This window comes from Syngnathus typhle, linkage group LG2 (assembly GCF_033458585.1).
Source record: "Syngnathus typhle isolate RoL2023-S1 ecotype Sweden linkage group LG2, RoL_Styp_1.0, whole genome shotgun sequence".
NCBI lineage: Eukaryota > Metazoa > Chordata > Actinopteri > Syngnathiformes > Syngnathidae > Syngnathus > Syngnathus typhle.
This window is the reverse complement of record NC_083739.1, coordinates 13,737,610-13,757,217: the sequence shown is the minus strand read 5'-3', so window position 1 is coordinate 13,757,217 and position 19,608 is coordinate 13,737,610. Positions and strand designations below refer to the sequence as shown.

The 19,608-nt window shown below is 39.9% G+C and overlaps 2 protein-coding genes and 1 pseudogene across 2 annotated transcripts; 2 read left to right on the top strand and 1 right to left on the bottom strand.

The window, feature by feature from the left end:
- Positions 1-522: 522 nt before the first annotated feature.
- LOC133170401 (tubulin alpha chain-like) lies at positions 523-3,158 on the top strand. The gene is made up of 4 exons (XM_061303311.1): positions 523-679; positions 1,181-1,403; positions 1,478-1,626; positions 2,102-3,158. Exons 1-4 carry the CDS (start codon positions 677-679, stop codon positions 3,074-3,076), a joined length of 1,350 nt encoding a protein of 449 aa, XP_061159295.1. The 5' UTR covers positions 523-676; the 3' UTR covers positions 3,077-3,158.
- A 173-nt stretch (positions 3,159-3,331) lies between these two features.
- On the bottom strand, positions 3,332-4,229 carry LOC133150067 (trypsin-3-like; annotated as a pseudogene).
- A 526-nt stretch (positions 4,230-4,755) lies between these two features.
- On the top strand, positions 4,756-6,230 carry zmp:0000001088 (trypsin-3). The gene is given in 4 exon segments (XM_061272354.1): positions 4,756-4,919; positions 5,555-5,696; positions 5,759-6,025; positions 6,213-6,230. Coding segments are annotated over 4 exon segments (591 nt in total).
- Positions 6,231-19,608: the final 13,378 nt, after the last annotated feature.

Sequence of the window (19,608 nt, the reverse complement as noted above, 5' to 3'; positions counted from 1 at the left end):
TGAAAGTTTATTCGGAACATATTCTGTCGGGAGTTGGGTTCGAACTTGAACCGTCTGACGCACTAACACGCGACAGCCGAAATGGTAGCGAAAGGCAACGTGCGGTCATTGTAAACAAACGCAGACGACTTTTCAGAGCTGTGAACATAATGCGACGTTTTGCTGTTAGTCAAATTCTAGAAGCTCTGAAACTGACAACGTTGGAGCCCTCACCGCACCGTACTTTGTATAAAAGATGACCTCACTCTGATAGTTGACCCACGTCTTTTATTCGTGTTGATTCGACACGGCTTAAAATACCCCCTACTGTGGTTATCCTAACATACCTTCATGCGGTCAATTTCATTGTACACAATTGTGTATATTTTCTGCATTTGATAGCTGAATTTTCGGCGAGGGTCAATTTGATAGCTGAATTTTTGGCGAGGGTCAATTCGATTACTTATTTATAAGGATAATATTCTCAGTTCGGTATTCATAAATAATTAGTCGAGCGCACATTCGTTTGTCTTATTATTTATTTTCAATAAAGTTTAGTTGAAAAAAAACCGTTACCCGGGGCGGAGACTGTTACGTCATCACTCCTCCTCACTTTGCACAACGGAGACTGCAGAAACGCGGGCACCTTCACTGGAAGACAAATTTTATCTTCTCTCAACATCTTCTACAAGACATCATGGTAGGCGCCTTTTTTCCATTTTAGTATTTTTATTTATTTATTTTTTTACAATTTGAAGATGGAGGCAAAATAAATCGTGCATTTTTTATGGTTTGCAACCGAAGCAATTGTCTGCATCTCTTGGAGCGGGGAAGTGTTTATGTCATCATGGCGACTATCCCCTAAGTAAAGTGTCGTCACGTTTTCTTTGTGTGGTGCAATGCGTTATCCCCTCCAACATGTCCTTTTGGGTGAGGAGAGTAGAATTTTGCTTCACGGAGCATCATTGAAAAATGTGGCCTTGTGGCACCAAGCGCTAACTGCAACATGTCTGACCTAGATTAATCCCTTGCCTCTGCAGTAATCCCCATTTCGCAGTCGACTGTCGACAATGCGGCAGGAAATTATCAAATTTCGTGCCATCGTTGCGTAAGAGGGCAATCTGGTGGAAATGAACTAGACACACGATTGAGTGGATCATAATGATTAATGATGGTTTATGTCTCTTCCCTCCCTCCACAGCGTGAGTGCATTTCTATCCACGTTGGTCAGGCTGGAGTCCAGATTGGCAATGCCTGCTGGGAATTGTACTGCCTGGAACATGGGATCCAGCCTGATGGACAGATGCCCAGTGACAAGACAATTGGGGGTGGAGATGATTCCTTCAACACCTTTTTCAGTGAGACTGGAGCTGGAAAACACGTCCCCAGGGCCGTTTTTGTGGACCTGGAGCCCACAGTAATCGGTAAGCTTCCTCATGCCCAGAATAGCTCATGGCTCTTACCTGCATGGTCTCACTCATGCCCACTATGTTCATAGATGAGGTGCGCACTGGATCCTACCGCCAGTTGTTCCACCCTGAGCAGCTGATCACTGGCAAAGAGGACGCTGCGAACAACTATGCTCGTGGTCACTACACCATTGGCAAGGAGATAATTGACTTGGTGCTGGACAGGATCCGCAAACTGGTGTGTATCTTGAAACTTGTGGCAGTAACATTAGTTGTAATGAAAGATGAGTTTTTCAAGATACGAGCCATTTCTTTGTGTCTTTTTTGTGAGCAAGCAGCAGATGGTGAACAGTTCTTCAACAAAAAGCTGCCAAGTTGAGAGATTCCCAGTTATATATAAACAAATTGATTAGATATTGATTATTAAACCAACCACGCTTACTAAATGCTAGCAATGCAAAATACCTCAAATGGACTCAAGAAGTTAGAATCAATGGTAATTACAACCTTTTAAGCAATGAATATTTGAACACGACAATGCAGCAACATATGTAGAATGTTGGTATTATACTGCCCCCTAGTGGCCGAAGCCGCAGCAGGATGATCTCAATGTGAATGGGCTTTAAAGCAAGATATGTTGCACACAGTGAGTTCTTAGGCACTGAGACTTGAGTGCCACTTTAATTTAAAAATCTCTCCTCTTGTGTGTTCAGGCCGACCAGTGCACCGGTCTCCAGGGTTTCCTGGTGTTCCATAGCTTTGGAGGTGGCACTGGCTCTGGCTTCACCTCTCTTCTGATGGAGCGACTCTCTGTAGACTATGGCAAGAAGTCCAAGCTGGAGTTCTCCATCTACCCAGCTCCCCAGGTTTCTACCGCTGTGGTGGAGCCCTACAACTCTATCCTGACCACCCACACCACACTTGAGCACTCCGACTGTGCCTTTATGGTGGATAATGAGGCCATTTACGATATTTGCAGAAGGAACCTCGACATTGAGCGTCCAACTTATACCAACCTGAACAGGTTGATTAGTCAGATCGTCTCCTCCATCACAGCTTCCCTTCGTTTTGATGGCGCCCTCAATGTTGATCTGACAGAATTTCAGACCAACTTGGTGCCATATCCTCGCATCCACTTCCCTCTGGCCACTTACGCCCCGGTCATTTCGGCCGAGAAGGCGTATCACGAGCAGCTGTCGGTGTCTGAAATCACCAACGCCTGCTTTGAGCCGGCCAATCAGATGGTGAAGTGCGACCCTCGTCACGGCAAATACATGGCGTGCTGCCTTTTGTACCGTGGCGACGTGGTTCCCAAAGATGTCAACGCTGCCATCGCCACCATCAAAACCAAGCGGTCCATCCAGTTTGTGGATTGGTGCCCAACTGGTTTCAAGGTGGGCATTAACTACCAGCCACCCACTGTGGTTCCTGGTGGAGACCTGGCCAAGGTCCAGAGGGCCGTGTGCATGTTGAGCAACACCACCGCTGTTGCGGAGGCCTGGGCTCGACTCGACCACAAGTTTGATCTGATGTACGCCAAGCGCGCCTTTGTGCACTGGTACGTGGGCGAGGGCATGGAGGAGGGTGAATTCTCTGAGGCCAGAGAAGACATGGCAGCACTTGAGAAAGATTATGAAGAAGTTGGAGTCGACTCCGTTGAGGGTGAAGACGAGGAAGGAGAGGAGTAAAAATGCGCTGTAGTGCAGGTTAACCGTTTTATGTGGAATTAAGGGTCTAATGCATTTCAAAATAAACCCCTGATCTAAATCATTGCTGCAGCATGTCTTTTTTTTAAAGTAGTGAATGATAAGCTATTAGTTCACAAAATACAAAGAAATGTTTGAAGTCTGAAAATATGCACTTTTAGTTCATAGATTGCACTCAATGGAGCTCAAATTACTTTTGTAGACTGTAGTGAATGATGCAGCCTGTCTTTTTTTACTTTACTTTTCATTTGATATTATCCAGTTAATCCAAAGTTCCTCACTTTAGTGTAGACTCCAGGGAAATAGAGGTTGGCACAGCTGATACCCCAGGACACGATTCCTTCCAGGACCCCATTGCAGATGAGGGGACCACCTAAGTCACCCTGTGGACAGACAAAAGACATACTTGGCGAAACTTACATATGAATTTAGACAAGTTTTGTTCCAGAGATCAAGGCAAATCAGTATTTGAAGCCAAGCGATCGATTGAAGAATTGAAAATACGAGACGCGAGGATGACAAGAAGCAAAAACATCAAGACGTTGCATTTTCCTTCACCTGGCAAGAATCTTTGCCCCCTGAGTTCCAGCGCACAGCATGTTTGACGTGATCGTCGAGACCCAGTAGTAGTAATGGGTGCAGGAAGCCATGACCTTCACATCCACAGCCCGCAGCCCGGGGGAGAGGACGAAGCTGTATGGTGACGTCACACCCCAGCCGCTCACCGTGCGCATACGTCACCCCGGGAGGCTTCAGGGGTGTCGGGGTCAGGCAGCTTGGCCGGTTGACCATTGGCATTCATCATTGCAGGTTTACTTAGCTAGAATGTACACAGAGTTGAACCATTATGATTCTGGATCTGGTTGGATAGTTGTAGCAGGTTGTGCGCATAGACAAAACACCCTGAGCCAAGAGTTCACTCCGACTATTCAACTTTATTTTAATTTGGTTGAAAATAAAAAATTTTACGAACAAAACGTTTTGCTCTAAGTGGGTTGAATGATGCAAAGGAGGTTAAATTATAATGCACAATAGTCAACAACATGAGTTGTTATTGAATAGTTTTATACTGTAAAAATTCAGACCTGGTTAAATTGATAGCCAATACATTGCACTGTTTATATTTGAGTTCCATATTGGACGCTAGGATAACATCTTGCAATGTAGCAATCAGAGCTGCAACTGCACCGCCTTAGCTGTGTTTAAAGCAAATCTCCACTTTCCAAGAGGCCACTAAGAGTGACAAATGAAAGTGCAGCGCAGCATCAATGAAAGCAATTGAAGCCATCACGGCATCTGTGCCGGACCATTATGTCACAATGTAAAAGGAGACCGGTAATAATCTCCAACCCACGGTTACGGACGAGCGCTGATTCATTTGATTTAAATACGAAAACTGGAGACTATTATTGATACACCCGACAGCAACTCCAACACTAATCATAATAAAATTACAGTTGGTATCAATCACCTCCACTTTTTTTTTTTTCATTTAAACAGCCTGTGGTGCAATGGCTACGATTCATACCTCAAGTGGATTAAAGGCAAGGGGTGGGGGTGCAGTGGAATTAATGAAAGAACAGCGACAGATAATCAAAAGATTTAATCAATCTACACAATTGTCCATCTACGTGCTGAATCTTTAAATTTGCGGGCATGTCATGGGTCAAGACACCATCCAGGGACGCATCGTGGGAGGATACGCACCAGTTCCATATTCCATCAAATACATCGTCTCCATACAAACTAGAGATCGGCAACATTTCTGCGGTGGTTCTTTAATAAATAAGTACTGGGTAATCCCAGCGGCGCATTGTGATATTGGGTAAGCAGATTTCCAGTCTTTTTGTTTTTATCTTAATGTTATTAATAAACTTGACTTTATGCCTCTTACCCAGAGTGAGATTTCTGTGCATATTTTAGCGGGGGTTCAACTGGAAAAGTATGACTGCAGATAAGAATGAAAAAAAATAAATCATGTACTAAACGTAGGTACGTTGCTAAAAAAAAAAAAAAAAAAACTGGCCTGTCATTTTTGACACTTTTGGGTTTGTTTCTGCCTGATGATCTCAGAATCCTTGCTACTTCGGCTAAAACAGCCGACATCCTCAGTTGAACAGATCATGCAAAATTAATGATATGATTAATTATTAACAAATGTAATATACTCAGCAATGTATTTGATTCTATTTTCACTGTTTTCAGATAAAAAATATAAACAGATCGTCTGGTATCTGAGTGTTTTAACAGATTTTCTTTCCTACTTTCAGTGAAATCAGAACATTTTACCATTTGGGGATTTTAAAGAAAGTTCACCTATTACATCAGAACTTTGCAAGCTCACTGGGCATTGATGAAAATAATGAAATTAAATTTTTTAGCTTCTCACATTTGCAAGAACATTCCAGTATCGTAACAACATCTATCATACTACTGGTTATGTGTTTTATATTTCCACAGGGTCAATAAAATGATGATAGTGGCTGGAGATTACTCTCTAATCATATATGAGGGCACTGAGTAGGTCGTCCTGCCCAAGCTCTTGGTGCCTCATCCGGAGTACAACAGTGCCACGAAAAACAACGACATCATGATCATAAAGGTTAGCCCGTCTCAAAACTGAACACTTGCTTTACCAAGTTCTGAGCCAAGTTCTCCTTCCAGTTGAGGGGTCCAGTTGATCTGAACAACTTTGTTTCCATCGCCCTGCTGCCTCGGCAGGGTGCGTCCATAGCAGAGGGCAGGCTGTGCCGCGTGTTAGGGTGGGGGTACACCAATCCCCGTGGGGGCCAGATACCCTCCACCCTGCGCACGGTCAGGTTGCCCATCATCTCCTCCCACAAATGCAACATCAGTGAGTCTTTCAATGGAGACATCACAGAAAACATGCTCTGTGCAGGCTATAGTATTGGCGGGAAAGATGCCTGTCAGGTGAGTGTACATCGTAGCGCCAGTGATCTTGAATGCAGATGTTAAAATTAACCAAAGACAAATAGAGGAATTTTACATACATAAGTACCTTCGAACTTTGCCTAGCAACAGGAGGACCCAACTAGAGAGCTCATCAGTAATTTTCTCCACATGAAGTTTTATAATGAATCGCAAATTATTTTCGCAGTCTGTATGCTGTTACTGAAAGAAATGATTTGAAAAGAATTTCAAAAGCCTAACCACAGCATAAGAGTGACTAAAATAGTTTCCAAGGAATGTACAGTGCCCCAACAGCCCCCACTCTAGCTCCGCCAGTGGTTCAGAGTTAGAAACTCCTGAGAAACTACTTGAATGGCTGTGAGCATGAAAATGTGCAACTGCGCTAAAATCACTTCACAAGTGTCTGTGACAAGTAACAGTGTGACAGCAACAATACGACAATGTTGTACAATGAAATCTTTCTATGCTTGTAAAACCACTGAAACAAAATCATATTAACAATTAAGCATATGGCTTTCATACAGCATGTTTTTACGGTATTCCTTATTTTATGTCCTTTTTTTGTATTATGGTGGCGTGATGTATTTTGACTGCCAATTTTCTGTGCTGCAATTGTGCATTACCTATATTATATTTTATACTAATTTTATAGATTTCCTTCAATGAATGGATTTAAAATGCAAGTATGTAACACCAAAGAAACAGTGCAACAATGAACTGTACTTTAATGTTTGATACACTCAAATAAAACACCCATCATCCCATAATGTTGAATCTCAAAGAAAATGAATTTCATTATAGGTACTTAAGTTTCTTAAGAAAAAGATGTTGAGGAAGGAAATATAGTAAATATAATTTATGTGTGTATCAAAGATGAACTTGATGTAAATCATGGATTTTTTTTTTGTAAAAGCTACCTTCCAGAGCAGAATGTTCATCCCGGTCACTGATAGCTGCCAAAATTGTAATGCCCTCATGAAATATGCATGCAATCTGTCTTCCCCTCTTAGCAATTTGTGTAATGGATTTGAGGCCATCAAACATTGAGGCTCAGCTGACAAAGATTTACACCAACAATATCAAGGAGCCTACAAATCTCACCCACCTCAAAATAAGAACTTTTCATTTCGAATGATACATTGGCTTGTAATAATGAGAAAAATGTTTGTCATTGCCATGGCAACCGCTGATCACTTGCTTTTGAGCCAGGACATGTCTCATTTTGCATTAGCATGATAGCTGATTTTAATGCGTCATTTGGAATTGGATTATCATTGCTTTGTAGACAATGAATCGTGTTTAATTGATAGCCAACAATTTGTATCTTTTATTAAAACTCATAAAACATTTCAACCTTGTTCACTATGATGAATGCGCATCACCGACAGTGAGAGCAAGAGCCAGACATATATAGATAGCGCTGCCGTCAGTGTCGGGTGAGGAGGAGGCACTAGAGATGAAGTGCAGAGTGACACGAATGACACTTTTCATCACCAAGATGTGCGTAATAAAGCATTTGGAATGGTGAACTAAATTAAATGTTGATTAAAGTTTACAACAATTTCGGTAAGTGTGGACATGATTCACAGATAATCCTTTTTTTTGGACTTTAAATCAGGAAAAAATAATTTCCTCAAATTTTTAGTTGACGATAAATGATAATATACTCAAACTATTTGGCGATAAAAAGCATTGGCCAACTTTTTTTTTTTACCCTATTTTTAAATCAAAAGCATATTGTGCAAGCTTTTACAAGTTGAACCTGAAAACAAGAAAAAAATGAAATATCTGAAAAACCTGATCTGCTGAAAACTGAGTAAAAACCTTTTTTAAATACGCCACATTGAGGGACACGTAAGCCATCTCTGTTTAAAAAAAAAAAAAAAAAAAGCTGTTGAACAGGGGGAACACAAAAGCGGTTATGTAACTCGTAACTTGAGATGTCAAATAATCGTAGCAGACTTCAAGCGACTTTGTTCTAAAATGAAAATGAGACTTTTGTCAGTGCAGCAAATAGATGAGAAGGGCACTATGACTAGAATATTCCATACTTTAAATGCGAACTGTTGAAACCTCTGAAAGGTGGTTTTAGTGATTTTGCCTCCCAACTATAAGGTCTCACTTATGAGTAGATGACCTGCTTTCGAGGCCTCTCTTGTTGCATTAGCTGCCCCCATTTTCTTTGTCGCTGAGAGTGTCAGCCCCCTGTCTGGTTGATTGAGCGAACATTTTCCGATATTGCAGAGGTCTTATGTTTCAACATGAGAGCTTCCCCCTCTGGAGAATGTTAGGAGATATCCGCTGACATACTTGAGCTCAGTTTTATGTGCTCAACATGCATATTAAAACTGCTCCATTAAAAGCTTTTCACGTAGTACAAATTGTGAGAACAGTTATTATATTCAAATAAACAATACTGAAATTAAAATACAAGATGAAGTTGCTCCATTGCCAACTCTTTGCTTGTGGAAGATAAATGTGTCTAATTTGCATATCAACAACATTGCACAGACAGACCTGAGACGTGTAGCCTAAATTCCACATCTTTACTCGAGATAGTAATGGAGGGCAAAAAAGTTCAGGTTTATGGGTGTAAAAAATGGAAAATGGCCAATATAATATTCCCCACATTAACCAAAAATGTATCTGTTGTGAGATCAAAACACTAAAGAGCTATTGCAAACGAAATAAAATAGATGGAATTAAAAAAAAGGGTATATAGCTTATTTAAAGCCGCTAGGAGGCTTTTGATCACTTAAGCACACATAATGTAAGAAGCAGCCGAGGTGAAAGCCTGCTGGGGCACTCTCGTCTTCTGTTTTTTTGTTTTGTTTAGTTTTTCTCCCGAAAAGTTTTATTCAGGGTGTCACACAAACGGATATTAAAATCTGATCAATCAAAATAGCCATGCTTAAAGATAAATGAGCGGGCCCAATGTTGGGATACTTTGCGTCGATGCTCTGAGCAATGACGAACGCTGACATGAAAACGTGACTTGGTTATTATTCTGTCCTCCAAAACTTTGTGTTGATGCTCTGAGCAATGCCGAACGCTGGGATGAAAACGAGACTTGGTTATTATTCTGTCCTCCAAAACCAAAGAGGCATTCAATTTTCCGCAAGATACCCATCCTACCCCACCACCATTTCTGTCCACTTTCTTTCTTTCCCTGCTGGCCCGGAGGAGGTGCATTCATTCAGTTAGTGATTCCTCATCTTAATTTGTCAACGTGGCTTCAGCCAGGAGGCCTTTTTCCCTGAATCTAGGACAGCAGGTCTGCTTGTTTAGACGAAACAGATGACCATGACCATGGCCTAGCTTCCATTTAAATGGACACAGACATTACCAGAGTGAAAAAGTAGCTTCAAAGTGAAGTCTCAAATAATGATACAGTAAAATGCTGTGAATTCTTCTAAATATATAAATGCAGCTCTCTACTGAGCAATTAAGGGATAGTTCTATTCTAAAATATAATTTTGTGTCCAATGCTCAACGGATTTTTGCTTAATGGAGAGGAGCCGCTTTTATTATTAATCCGACAAGTCTTAGCAAGTTCATTTCACTACCTCTAAAAAAATTTCAGCTGTCATTTTGAAGGTTGGTCACATATATACACACAATTTTATTTTACTTCCAGAACTAGCTAGGTTGTTCCATCATTTCATGACATTTTTAAATAGTGAAAAGACTGGATGAAGAACATACTAAGCAGCTAACATTTATGTTTTGATTACCGCTGTTTTTTGAACTTTTGAACATACACATTTTGAAAGCTCAGGCCGAGCTGGGTTGTATTGCATGTGAAACAGTGCTTTGTAAATTAACAAGCGCTAACTACCACATCTGGAGTTAATGCCATGCTGTAGATGCCTGGAGCTGCTACTGAAACACATCCTCGCTACATGCAACCAGACTCACTACTATGCAGTATTCATCCGAGTAATAAAAACAAAGTTTAAACATGATCATTGTCTAATCTGACCGCAGGACAAAATGTTATATAGTTCCGTCTGAAAGTGTTTTCTATCCATCATTCACACTCATCTAAGTGTATGGCATGAAAATCAGATGAGTAGTTTGATCGGTAGAACACTGAGAGGAGAGTCGTGTTGCTTTGTGGTGTTGACAGTTGACTTGGATGAAAGTGGTAAGCAATTAGACAGACTCTGGCAGGACTATGATGAAACTTAAATGCATAAGACAGCTGGAAATGGTTTTAGGCAGGAGAACAAGGTGAGAGATGAGTAATGAGATGTACTAATTGCAAATAACAGTTAGTCAATTTCCATGACAGATAGCGAAGACGTATTCGTTTGTTCTTAAGATGTCAAGTATTCAAGTGACGTCACCTTTGCTCTGCTGTTTGAACATGTAACAGAGAGAAATGTCAAAATGCATTTTGAGAAAATGCTCCCATCCCCTCCTTGTTCTGACTCTCTCGGTAGATTTATCAAGTTTCCCCTGAGAGAATTGACAGAAAGTAGAACACTTTAATCATGTTTCCTCTCCGTAGGGCCGCCATCAAAGGGGAGTCATTGCTTTGTTCTGTGGACAAGCTATTGCTGATAAGACGCCGGCAGCGCACTTTTGGAAGGTGGATGGATTGAGAGATGGATGGAGAGTCAAGGAGTAAAATGTTCACCTCTACACTATTTTACTTTCTGTAATACTCCTACAATACCTCTGCCAAAGGAAGAGACATACTGTATACCGTATTTTCCGGACTATAAGGCGCACCTAAAAACCTAAAGTTTTCTCAAAAGCCGACAGTGCGCCTCATAGTCCGGTGCGCCTTATATATGGAACAAATTCCAAAATTTAAACTGGCCCGAAGCATTGTGTCATGAAATCAATCATAAGTGGCCCGCTGAAGACTATGAATTATGAATCAAGAGACTATGGATCATTATTTTGTGATTATAAAGTAATTTGTGGTGTCTGAAGTTGAAATAAAAAAGATAAAATGGAGAATGATTTGATTTGGATTAAAAATCTGCCATGATGCATTAATGGTGCGCCTTTTAGTCCGGTGCGCCTTATATAAGGACAAAGTTTTAAAATGGGCTATTCATTGAAGGTGCGCCTTATAGTCCGGTGCGCGATCAACACACTTTAAAACTGGAGCTGCTGAAATGCACCACATTTTGCAAAAATATTTTCCCACAAATAATCAACTCACTCAAACTTTAATATAATTCAGGTACTATGTTTGTCTTGTATTTTATTCCCAAACTGCAAAAAACTAGGCTTACTAGTGTTGTAGTATAAGTTCAGAATACGACAAGTGCAACAAAGCCATCTAGTCGTTAGTGGTGATATTACACCTCAAAATTTTAAAGTGGACCCCCAGGGACCAGGTCAGCTGTCAAAAGTTTCTAAAAATACTTTCCTGGAATGATTATTTAAGGGTTAAAGTTTAAGCAGACCGATTGTATGCACAACAATCATTTGCAGTTTTTGGTTATGATGAAATTAATTTACGCCGGAAGAATACTGATTTTGACATTTGTTGTTATTACAGAATGAAAATACTTTGATTGTACACCCCGAGTAAATCTCCAGCGTTGGCCTAATCTACACACTGGCTCGTAACATACACAAGAACAAAATATTTGCAGTAACTTAGACGGCACCGAACCCATTGCACAATCACAAATGTTCCGTCATTTACATTCCATCAGCATTTTGCCAAGCTGCTCTTTCCAACGACTTCATTATGCGCCCTGTGTTTTATGCTTTTGTCCCCATGCTTAGTATATGCCATAAAAGTGGCAAATAAATATTGCGCAAATAAAAGGCTTCATGTCGATGAAATGCAACTTTGTGTATTATTTCACAATGTCCAATCAAATGTAGTAGAAATATATAGAAAGCTATCAAAATAGTTTATATCATGAAGTTATGTTCTTGGTGCACATGTCACATGATGCAAGCTATAAGACAAGAACATGCAGCCGCACTAAATAATACAGCGCAGTTCGGTGTTCTGTTAGAGAACAACTTTTCTTTGTCTTACAAACACCGATTAAACATACGTATGGACTAACACTTTGCAAAGTAGGGCAAAATACTATTCTGACAAAGTACATCTTAATTATTCTGACAACTGTATAACAAGTTGGAATTGTGTGATGCAAAGGCAAAGAGAGGGCAATGTGGACTAATGAGTTATTTCATGTCAAATGGATTCTGCCACTCAAAATGTAAGCCCTTACGGCACTTACTTCCAAACCTGAACGGGAGATGTGCAAGAAACGTGTCGTGATGTTCACTTTTTGATGTTCACCCACTCAGAGAGAATTTTAATTTGTAATCTTCAATGGATTTTGGCAAAGCTGATCTACTCAAACAAGCTTGTCTAAAGTATCAGGTGAAATACGCTGTTGCATATGAGCTGGTGATTACAAAAACAGAGAAAGCTATTTTGGTTAAAATAAATGTCCTTCACAGAGTTTTTTCATTTTAAAATTTCATGCCTCATTGCGAAACATCTGTGTGATCTGCGTGTATGATTTTTTTTGGGGGGGGGGATGTGTTGGTAATCACTTTTGATCAGCTTGGTTTTGACTTTGCATGACAATCACACTGTCCTTTTTACTCCCCTTGTTTTAACCTCAAATATGACAGATGTCGCCGAACATGAGCTGCATGAGAACTAAGTGGGGAAAGCTCAGATTGCTATGGTGACTTCAAAAAATATATTTTCTTCATCGCGGCTTGCTTTATAGAATAGTTTACGAGTTTAGAATCTAAGGTTGAGATGCTTTCATCGCATTTTGTCTCATTTACACAATTGACCAATATTATGTATGAGTTGGTTTGCAAATATATCACAGCTACTTGATTATGCTTGATGGGTAAATAATGAAGTGACTTTCTGGCCATATGCACGTTCACTGCCAAGATCGTACTACGTATATATTATTCATTAGCATTTGGCTTCTCCACAAAAGTGCTGAGCCTTTAGGCCTCCCAAGACAAACACGCGCCCTTGTTACTGCAGCTTCTGACGTTCTGATTCAAATGTGTCACTCATAAATTTGCACTTTGTTTGTGTACATGAGTGTGCGCAAGAGATGCAAGTGAATTTGCGTCGGAGTTCAGAATGTATGTAGATTTGTATGATGACCCTCATGACTGAAATCACATAAAAAAAAAGTAGAAATTAATGGACACGTAATTATATAAGTAACAAACAAATGTATAATGAATAATGTAAGAGCCTGTTGGTTAATTAAGTAGCAGCATTCCAAACTGCTTCTGGCTTAACGAGAGGGCTAATTACTTCATTAGTGAAGACCACTGGCTCAGCCTAACAAAAATTTACCAAACATAGAAACCTTGTACTTAAGACCTCAGTTATAATAGTAGTAGATTGTATAACTAAAGAGATAAAGAAATTAAACACATTAGCCAGACATATTCAGAGTAATTCTCAGCCATTGGATGATATCTATTTTCTTCCCCATCCAACAGCGGCCTCTGTTTGACCTTAGCGGGTCTACAAAATTGTGAAAAGAAAGGTTGCTAATGAATTTCACTTTCTGCTATTGCATCATAACACATCATAACAGCCCTCAAGTCTTCCAGAAGCTGCTTACAAATCACTTTGCCACCGACAGTCTTCTCATCTCTACAATAACAATGTCCGGTTCTTGCTATTAGCTTGAGGCTTGTGTTTTGAAATAGTAAGGCAGTGCCATAACGATGGCAATTGTGAATTCCATTGTTGAATACTGTATTACGCTCAGAACAGTTGTCATCTTGATGGCAGACTGACATTATTAGTATCATTGATCAACAAGCTTTTCCTTGGCAGATTTAGCTAGCTAGCCCTTTCTTCCTTGGCGGATTTAATTGGGGCCAATCTAATGGAAAAAATGCATAAGCCAGAATGACAACGTCGTCGCTAACACATTCCACATGAACATTTAAAGTAGATTTGCAACAAAATCAATTTTTTTTATTAAATATGATTAATATGATGAAATATAATTTCCACAATTTCCCTCCAGTCCACTAGGTGGACTCAATAGCGAGCGTACGAATGCTATTTTTAGACCCCAAGGCTTGTTTTCTGCCCATTTACCTAAAAAACCCAAAATACTAGTAATTTATTTGTTTCCCGAAGCCAAAAACGGTTTTTCTCTTTACCAGTACTATTGATCAGTGTCAGTGCTAGGCGCCCTGCCCTTGAAAACCCGCTGGTGTCTTCCCATACAAACACCCAATGATTTAAAACCATTTCATACTTCATATTCTGAGTTTCATATTCAGCTATTGCACATACTAGAAACTGTCACTGCTGGGATCACTGGTTACTGGTTCTGTATGTTTCCGGAAAGTAACCTGGGTATGGCATGTATGATAGGCTCAAGGCCAAGATAATTGATGCAAAGCCTTTACTGTAAGCTGCCCTAATAACATCATTAAATAGAAAACCATGCTTCTCCTCAGGGGGCATCCATGAATTCATCACATCCTTTCATCGTATCTGTGGTAGCAGGGTGGTCGCTGTGTTTACTCAGCCACGTTTCCTCATATGCGTCGTGTTTTCGTGAGTTATTGCTGAGAAGCCTCACATGTCTGAGAGCAAATCCCAACGAGCGGCCGCAAGCCACCGACCGCATCCTTCTGCTCCGTGTCCTTTCAATTTGAAAGAACAGTGACGGGCCAGAGTTGCAGTAGCTCTCTTTAATTGCTTCTTGTGCCGGTTTACAAAGGTAGTTGCAATATTGCTGCTTCAGCCTCTGAAGTCCCCTGGTGGATGTTCTCAAAAGCATTGCTGCTCCCTTAATCTGCTTTATAGTAGAAATGTGCTGAAACAGACTTGAGGATGGATGCAGCGTGGATGAAATAAAAAGGTCGTGCTTAAGGAAAATCAAATCTTTAATAAAATAGACCGCAGTTCCCTTTGATAACTCATGACACCAATTTTCTTTTAGCGTTTTTTGATTTTGTCTTTTGTATCAAAACAGACCATCGCTGCAATCTTTTCCTTTCATGTGACAGTCGAACATTTGCAACGTGACAGATTGAAGATGCTTCAAAAAGTCGCTTGAGCGTGGTGTTTTCTGCAAAGCTTTCTCAATGTATTATATACAAATATTTTTTTTGACTGTAAAGCAATCTTCCTATTCTGAGCTTTCAACATCTGTTAAACTCAGGAACATTTTCAAAAGTTGTACTTTCTTGCACTATTCTTTTTTTATTCTTTACTTGTTTTTCGTTCTCATGTCAACTTCCAAAGAAGCACGAATGTGATGGCGCATGCATATTTTAAATTTAAACCAATTAGGTGGGAGGCGGCAGATACACAAGGAGGATCATAAAAAGGTACTTCAAGTCTAAATAGACCACCAGTCAGGCTGTTAATCGACCGAATGTCCAGTTTCACTGGGTGGGCTTCTTATTAAAACGCAGCAGCTGGAAAATGAAATCATGAGCAAGGGAGCCCAAGTGAGACATTAGCGTGCAAGGTGTGCAAGACAAATAGTTTGCAATTTTCTTCTCTTACTGACAGCAGGAGAACACACAGAGAATAGACTACTATAGCAGGTGGCCAACAACAGAGACTCAAGTGAAATGGATCACTTAAGTGATTCAGAGTAACTCAAGTCCATAAAATCAGTGTTTATATCCCTTATTGATTCATGTTTTATTTTTGTTGGTTATGTGCTGTTTCGGTGATTCAAAAAAGGTGAGCAAGAATTCAAAAATTCAGATTGTTTAAATTACTCTCAGTCTATCACAAAATGGTTCAGTGAGCCAAACGGGGCCGAAAGGGTTGAGACAAACTTTTTCAAAGCCTATGTTATGAGGGTTTTACAATTTAAAAAAAAATAAAAATCATTGTGGGTGGTAAAGCACATAGAATACAAATCAAATTAATATGCAAAGTAATGGTCCTGTGTAGAGCTCTCAAAATTAATGACAAGTAATTGATTATCGAATTAATCAACAAATATTTTAATAATCGAGTTATTGTTTTAGAGCCAATTTTTGTTTTTCCTTTAATGGGCCAAATCCTCTAATGTCCTTTCAACAGCAATTATTCATTAAATATTGTATTAATTCATGAAAACAAACAGATTATCTTTTGTGTTTAATCATAACAAGACTTTTGCAAGCGTCTGCTTTTACAATGGAAGACAGTAACTTCTTAGTTTAAAAGCTCTTGTGTGATATTGTTTAATTATGTACTGTTTTTTTTATCACTAAACAATGAAAAATAAACAGTAAAACTGTTTTGTAATACACTTTCATGCAATTACTTAATATAGTCCATTCTGCACATCAAAATTACCAAGAAAAACATGAATCCATAATTCTGCTGGTGCAATCTTCTTTCTATTTCTACATGGCTGCTCTGAGGAGAGACTCCCACATGTAACTCATCTTATCCTGGCCTACTTTCTTTTTATGTAACATTGTGGCAGTTTACGATCTCTTCAAATAGTCCCCCAACATCCCTCGCCCCTCCTCTATTTGTTGTTGATGTTTACTATATCGTAGCATCCGTACATCACTTGTGGGAAAAGTGGATCGTATGCTCAAGTGAGTTCTGATCTGCGTTGATTCTTCTGAATTCGTCATTTATGCACCCTGGTATTTGTGGAACTACTTGACATGTGGAATATTAATGAAGAATGAAAGTCAGCCGGGTAGTCCTCAGGGAGCTGGACTAATTTAAAGCACTTGATTGTGTCCATTTCTGAGAGGCATTTTGTGTGAGCCTCATTGACACTGTAGAAATTTGTTCTCTCTTGAAATAATCTTTTGAAGACATGTTATATTTTATAACCAAACAATAATATGATTTCAAATGATTAACATGTCCAACCCGGTCAAGAATCACTAAATTATGCAAGATAAATGTAACCCCACCAGAGATATCTTTTTTTTTTTTTAAGAGTTAGCCTAAATTTGATGCACTGATGTAAGGAAACTGCGTTCAGACGGAGAACAAATTAAACAGCTCACCAGCATGTGTGTGGGCACAACCGCTGCGGATTTTTATTGAAGAGTTGTGTCATCCACTCATGCAGAACACACTAATGGCTGGCTATTTCCGGTTTTGTCAATGAGAGCTTCATGATGAACTGTGTCAAACGTGGGAGGCAAAGCTTTCACATTCAGAAGGCCATTATGACTGTCGTCTCATATTATACACAATATAGGCTACACAAGGAACTGATGGATAACTAGTTTTGAAATTAGACTAGTAGTAAGAACTGAAAAGAAAATTATAATAAAAATGAATAGTAATAAAAATTGCTAGAAACGGCTCTTTTTAAAGAAAAAAAATGAAGACAATTTGCAACTTTAGTATTGACACAACGTCAATTTATCTGTGCAGGCCAAATCTAATTACAATGTGGGCCAAATTTGCCCCGCGAGCCAGAGGTTGACACCACTGGTCTAGTCTTTATCTAATGGCATTGTACTTGAAGCAGGCATTTTCCAATGTTGAGGTAGAGGAGTAGATGTATTGTTTGGATCATTTGAAAATCCCTGATGGTCTATTTAATTAGTTTGGTTATGCGTTGGATGAGTATGGTTTCAAATTAAAGTCAGCTTTTCAAACTAGGGTTAGGGTTTCAAAGTAGGGTTTTAAACTAAGGTTTAGGTCTTGTAGTAGAGTTTAAAACTGGGGTTAAGGTTTTGAAACCAGGGTTAGGTTTTCAAAGTAGGATTTAAAATCAAAGAGGGTTTCAAACTAGTATGAATTCATTTTATATGTATAATGGGCTTTCCCTGGACTGGATTCTTGTTTTGTTTTTGTTTTGAGATGAATGTTTGATTTAATGAAGACTTGAAATAAAGCGCTTCTGAATGTTGTAGTCTTTCTTTGTGAGTAAGCACGTTGAAAGCTTGTCAGAATGATGAATACTATCTTGGGCAGAAATGTTCACTCATGATGAGAGGGAAATTGTGCTGTGCATATGAGCACACATTTCAAAGTTGGTTCTCACTAGCCACACTTTACTTTCAAATGACGCCAGATCCCACTCGTCTCCCTCCAACACTGGGGGACTTGGAAGGTCCAGCGCATTGTTTAACTCTTCTTCATGAGATTAGCTGAGCCTAGACTGTCTGCCAGGCTCTGATACGACTGCCGCTGAAATTACGGCTGGCCCGCTGAAAGGATGTTGGCTCGGCCTCTCTGGGGGCACCTTTGGCCGCCAACAGCAGGCTATAGCTGCTGAGCGCTGTAGAGAGCCTTGTCAACAACCGCCGAAAAAGCCTTGAGCTGCAAGGGAGGATTTGGGAGGGGGGGGGGGGGTAATAGCTGGTTGCGGCCCCCCGGAGAAGCCTCCGCCTCCAGGCAATTTCATCACCCCTGAGCTTTAGCGGTCAGGTACAGCGTGAATCGTTCAGGTCTAATTTATTCTCGAGCAGAGACTCCCAGAGCATCCTCACCTACTCTCACAGGCAAGAGAGTAATGATGGTTGTTGTTTAGAATGTTCAGAAAATTATATAATTGAAATAGTAAATCTGGATCAACAAATGAAATTTTTTTTAATTACTATTCGAGTCTTTTTTTATTAAAATAAAATTACAAAAATCAATGGATGACAGTAATTGAATTTTATCATTTTATAACTGGTCATGGTTGCACTGACATTGGTTAGTACACTAATATTATTTGTGCTATACAACATACAATAGGTGATAAATTTATTAAGCACTGCTTTTGCTTTTGGAACTGCAATGTCAACATTGCAGTCAGCAAACCGAGAAACTGACTTTTAATAAAAAAAGTGTGTGACTGAGTTAAGTTGCCAGCCTTTAAAAAGTAAAATAAAAGTTACTCTGTCCCCATATTCCCTCTTCCCGCCATGAATTATTAGTGGACTGGCTTGGATTTGGTTCCCTGATGATTTCATAGACAGATGCCTAAGTTGGTTGAGGTTCATATCTTTACACTGCCGGCTCACATGCAAATTTATCTATTGCGCTCTTACCTTAGCCACAGTGATCTAATTTGTGCGTTCCTGTCTGATCATTTGCAGAAGACACACCTTGCTGAGCTGTTCCTTCCATTTTACGACATAGCTGAAGGAAAATCTTAGCTCGTTAGCTGTGTGCACTGCAGCGTTCATATTTCGACTGTAAATGTCTTGTTAGAGGCAAATTTGCCAGTTGGGAAAAAAACTTGCTCAGCCGCACCCCCCATTTAGTTTACGAGTTACTGTTCTCTGTCCTTTGAAGCACATAAAAATCAAACTCTGTGCACACATGATCCCTCAACTGTAACCCATTTATCAACCAGCATGGATAAAACTGACAAGATCATTCCGTGTTCATTGGGGAGAAAAAAAATAGCATATCATTGGAATCTGAATGAAATGTGGGGAGCTCAGTACAGTGAGAGAGTGTCAAAGCAAAGAGTGACGTGATGTTTGGAAGTTTTGGGCTGCTCGTTACTTAGCCTCAGAAGAACAGGACACAGCAGGATCTGTTAGTTTGGACCAGGGGTTCAAACTTAATTTTGTTGCGGGCCACATCACAGTTATGGCTTCCTCCGTGACTCAAATAGAAATGGATGGGCCCTCCTATTATCACATACACACAACAT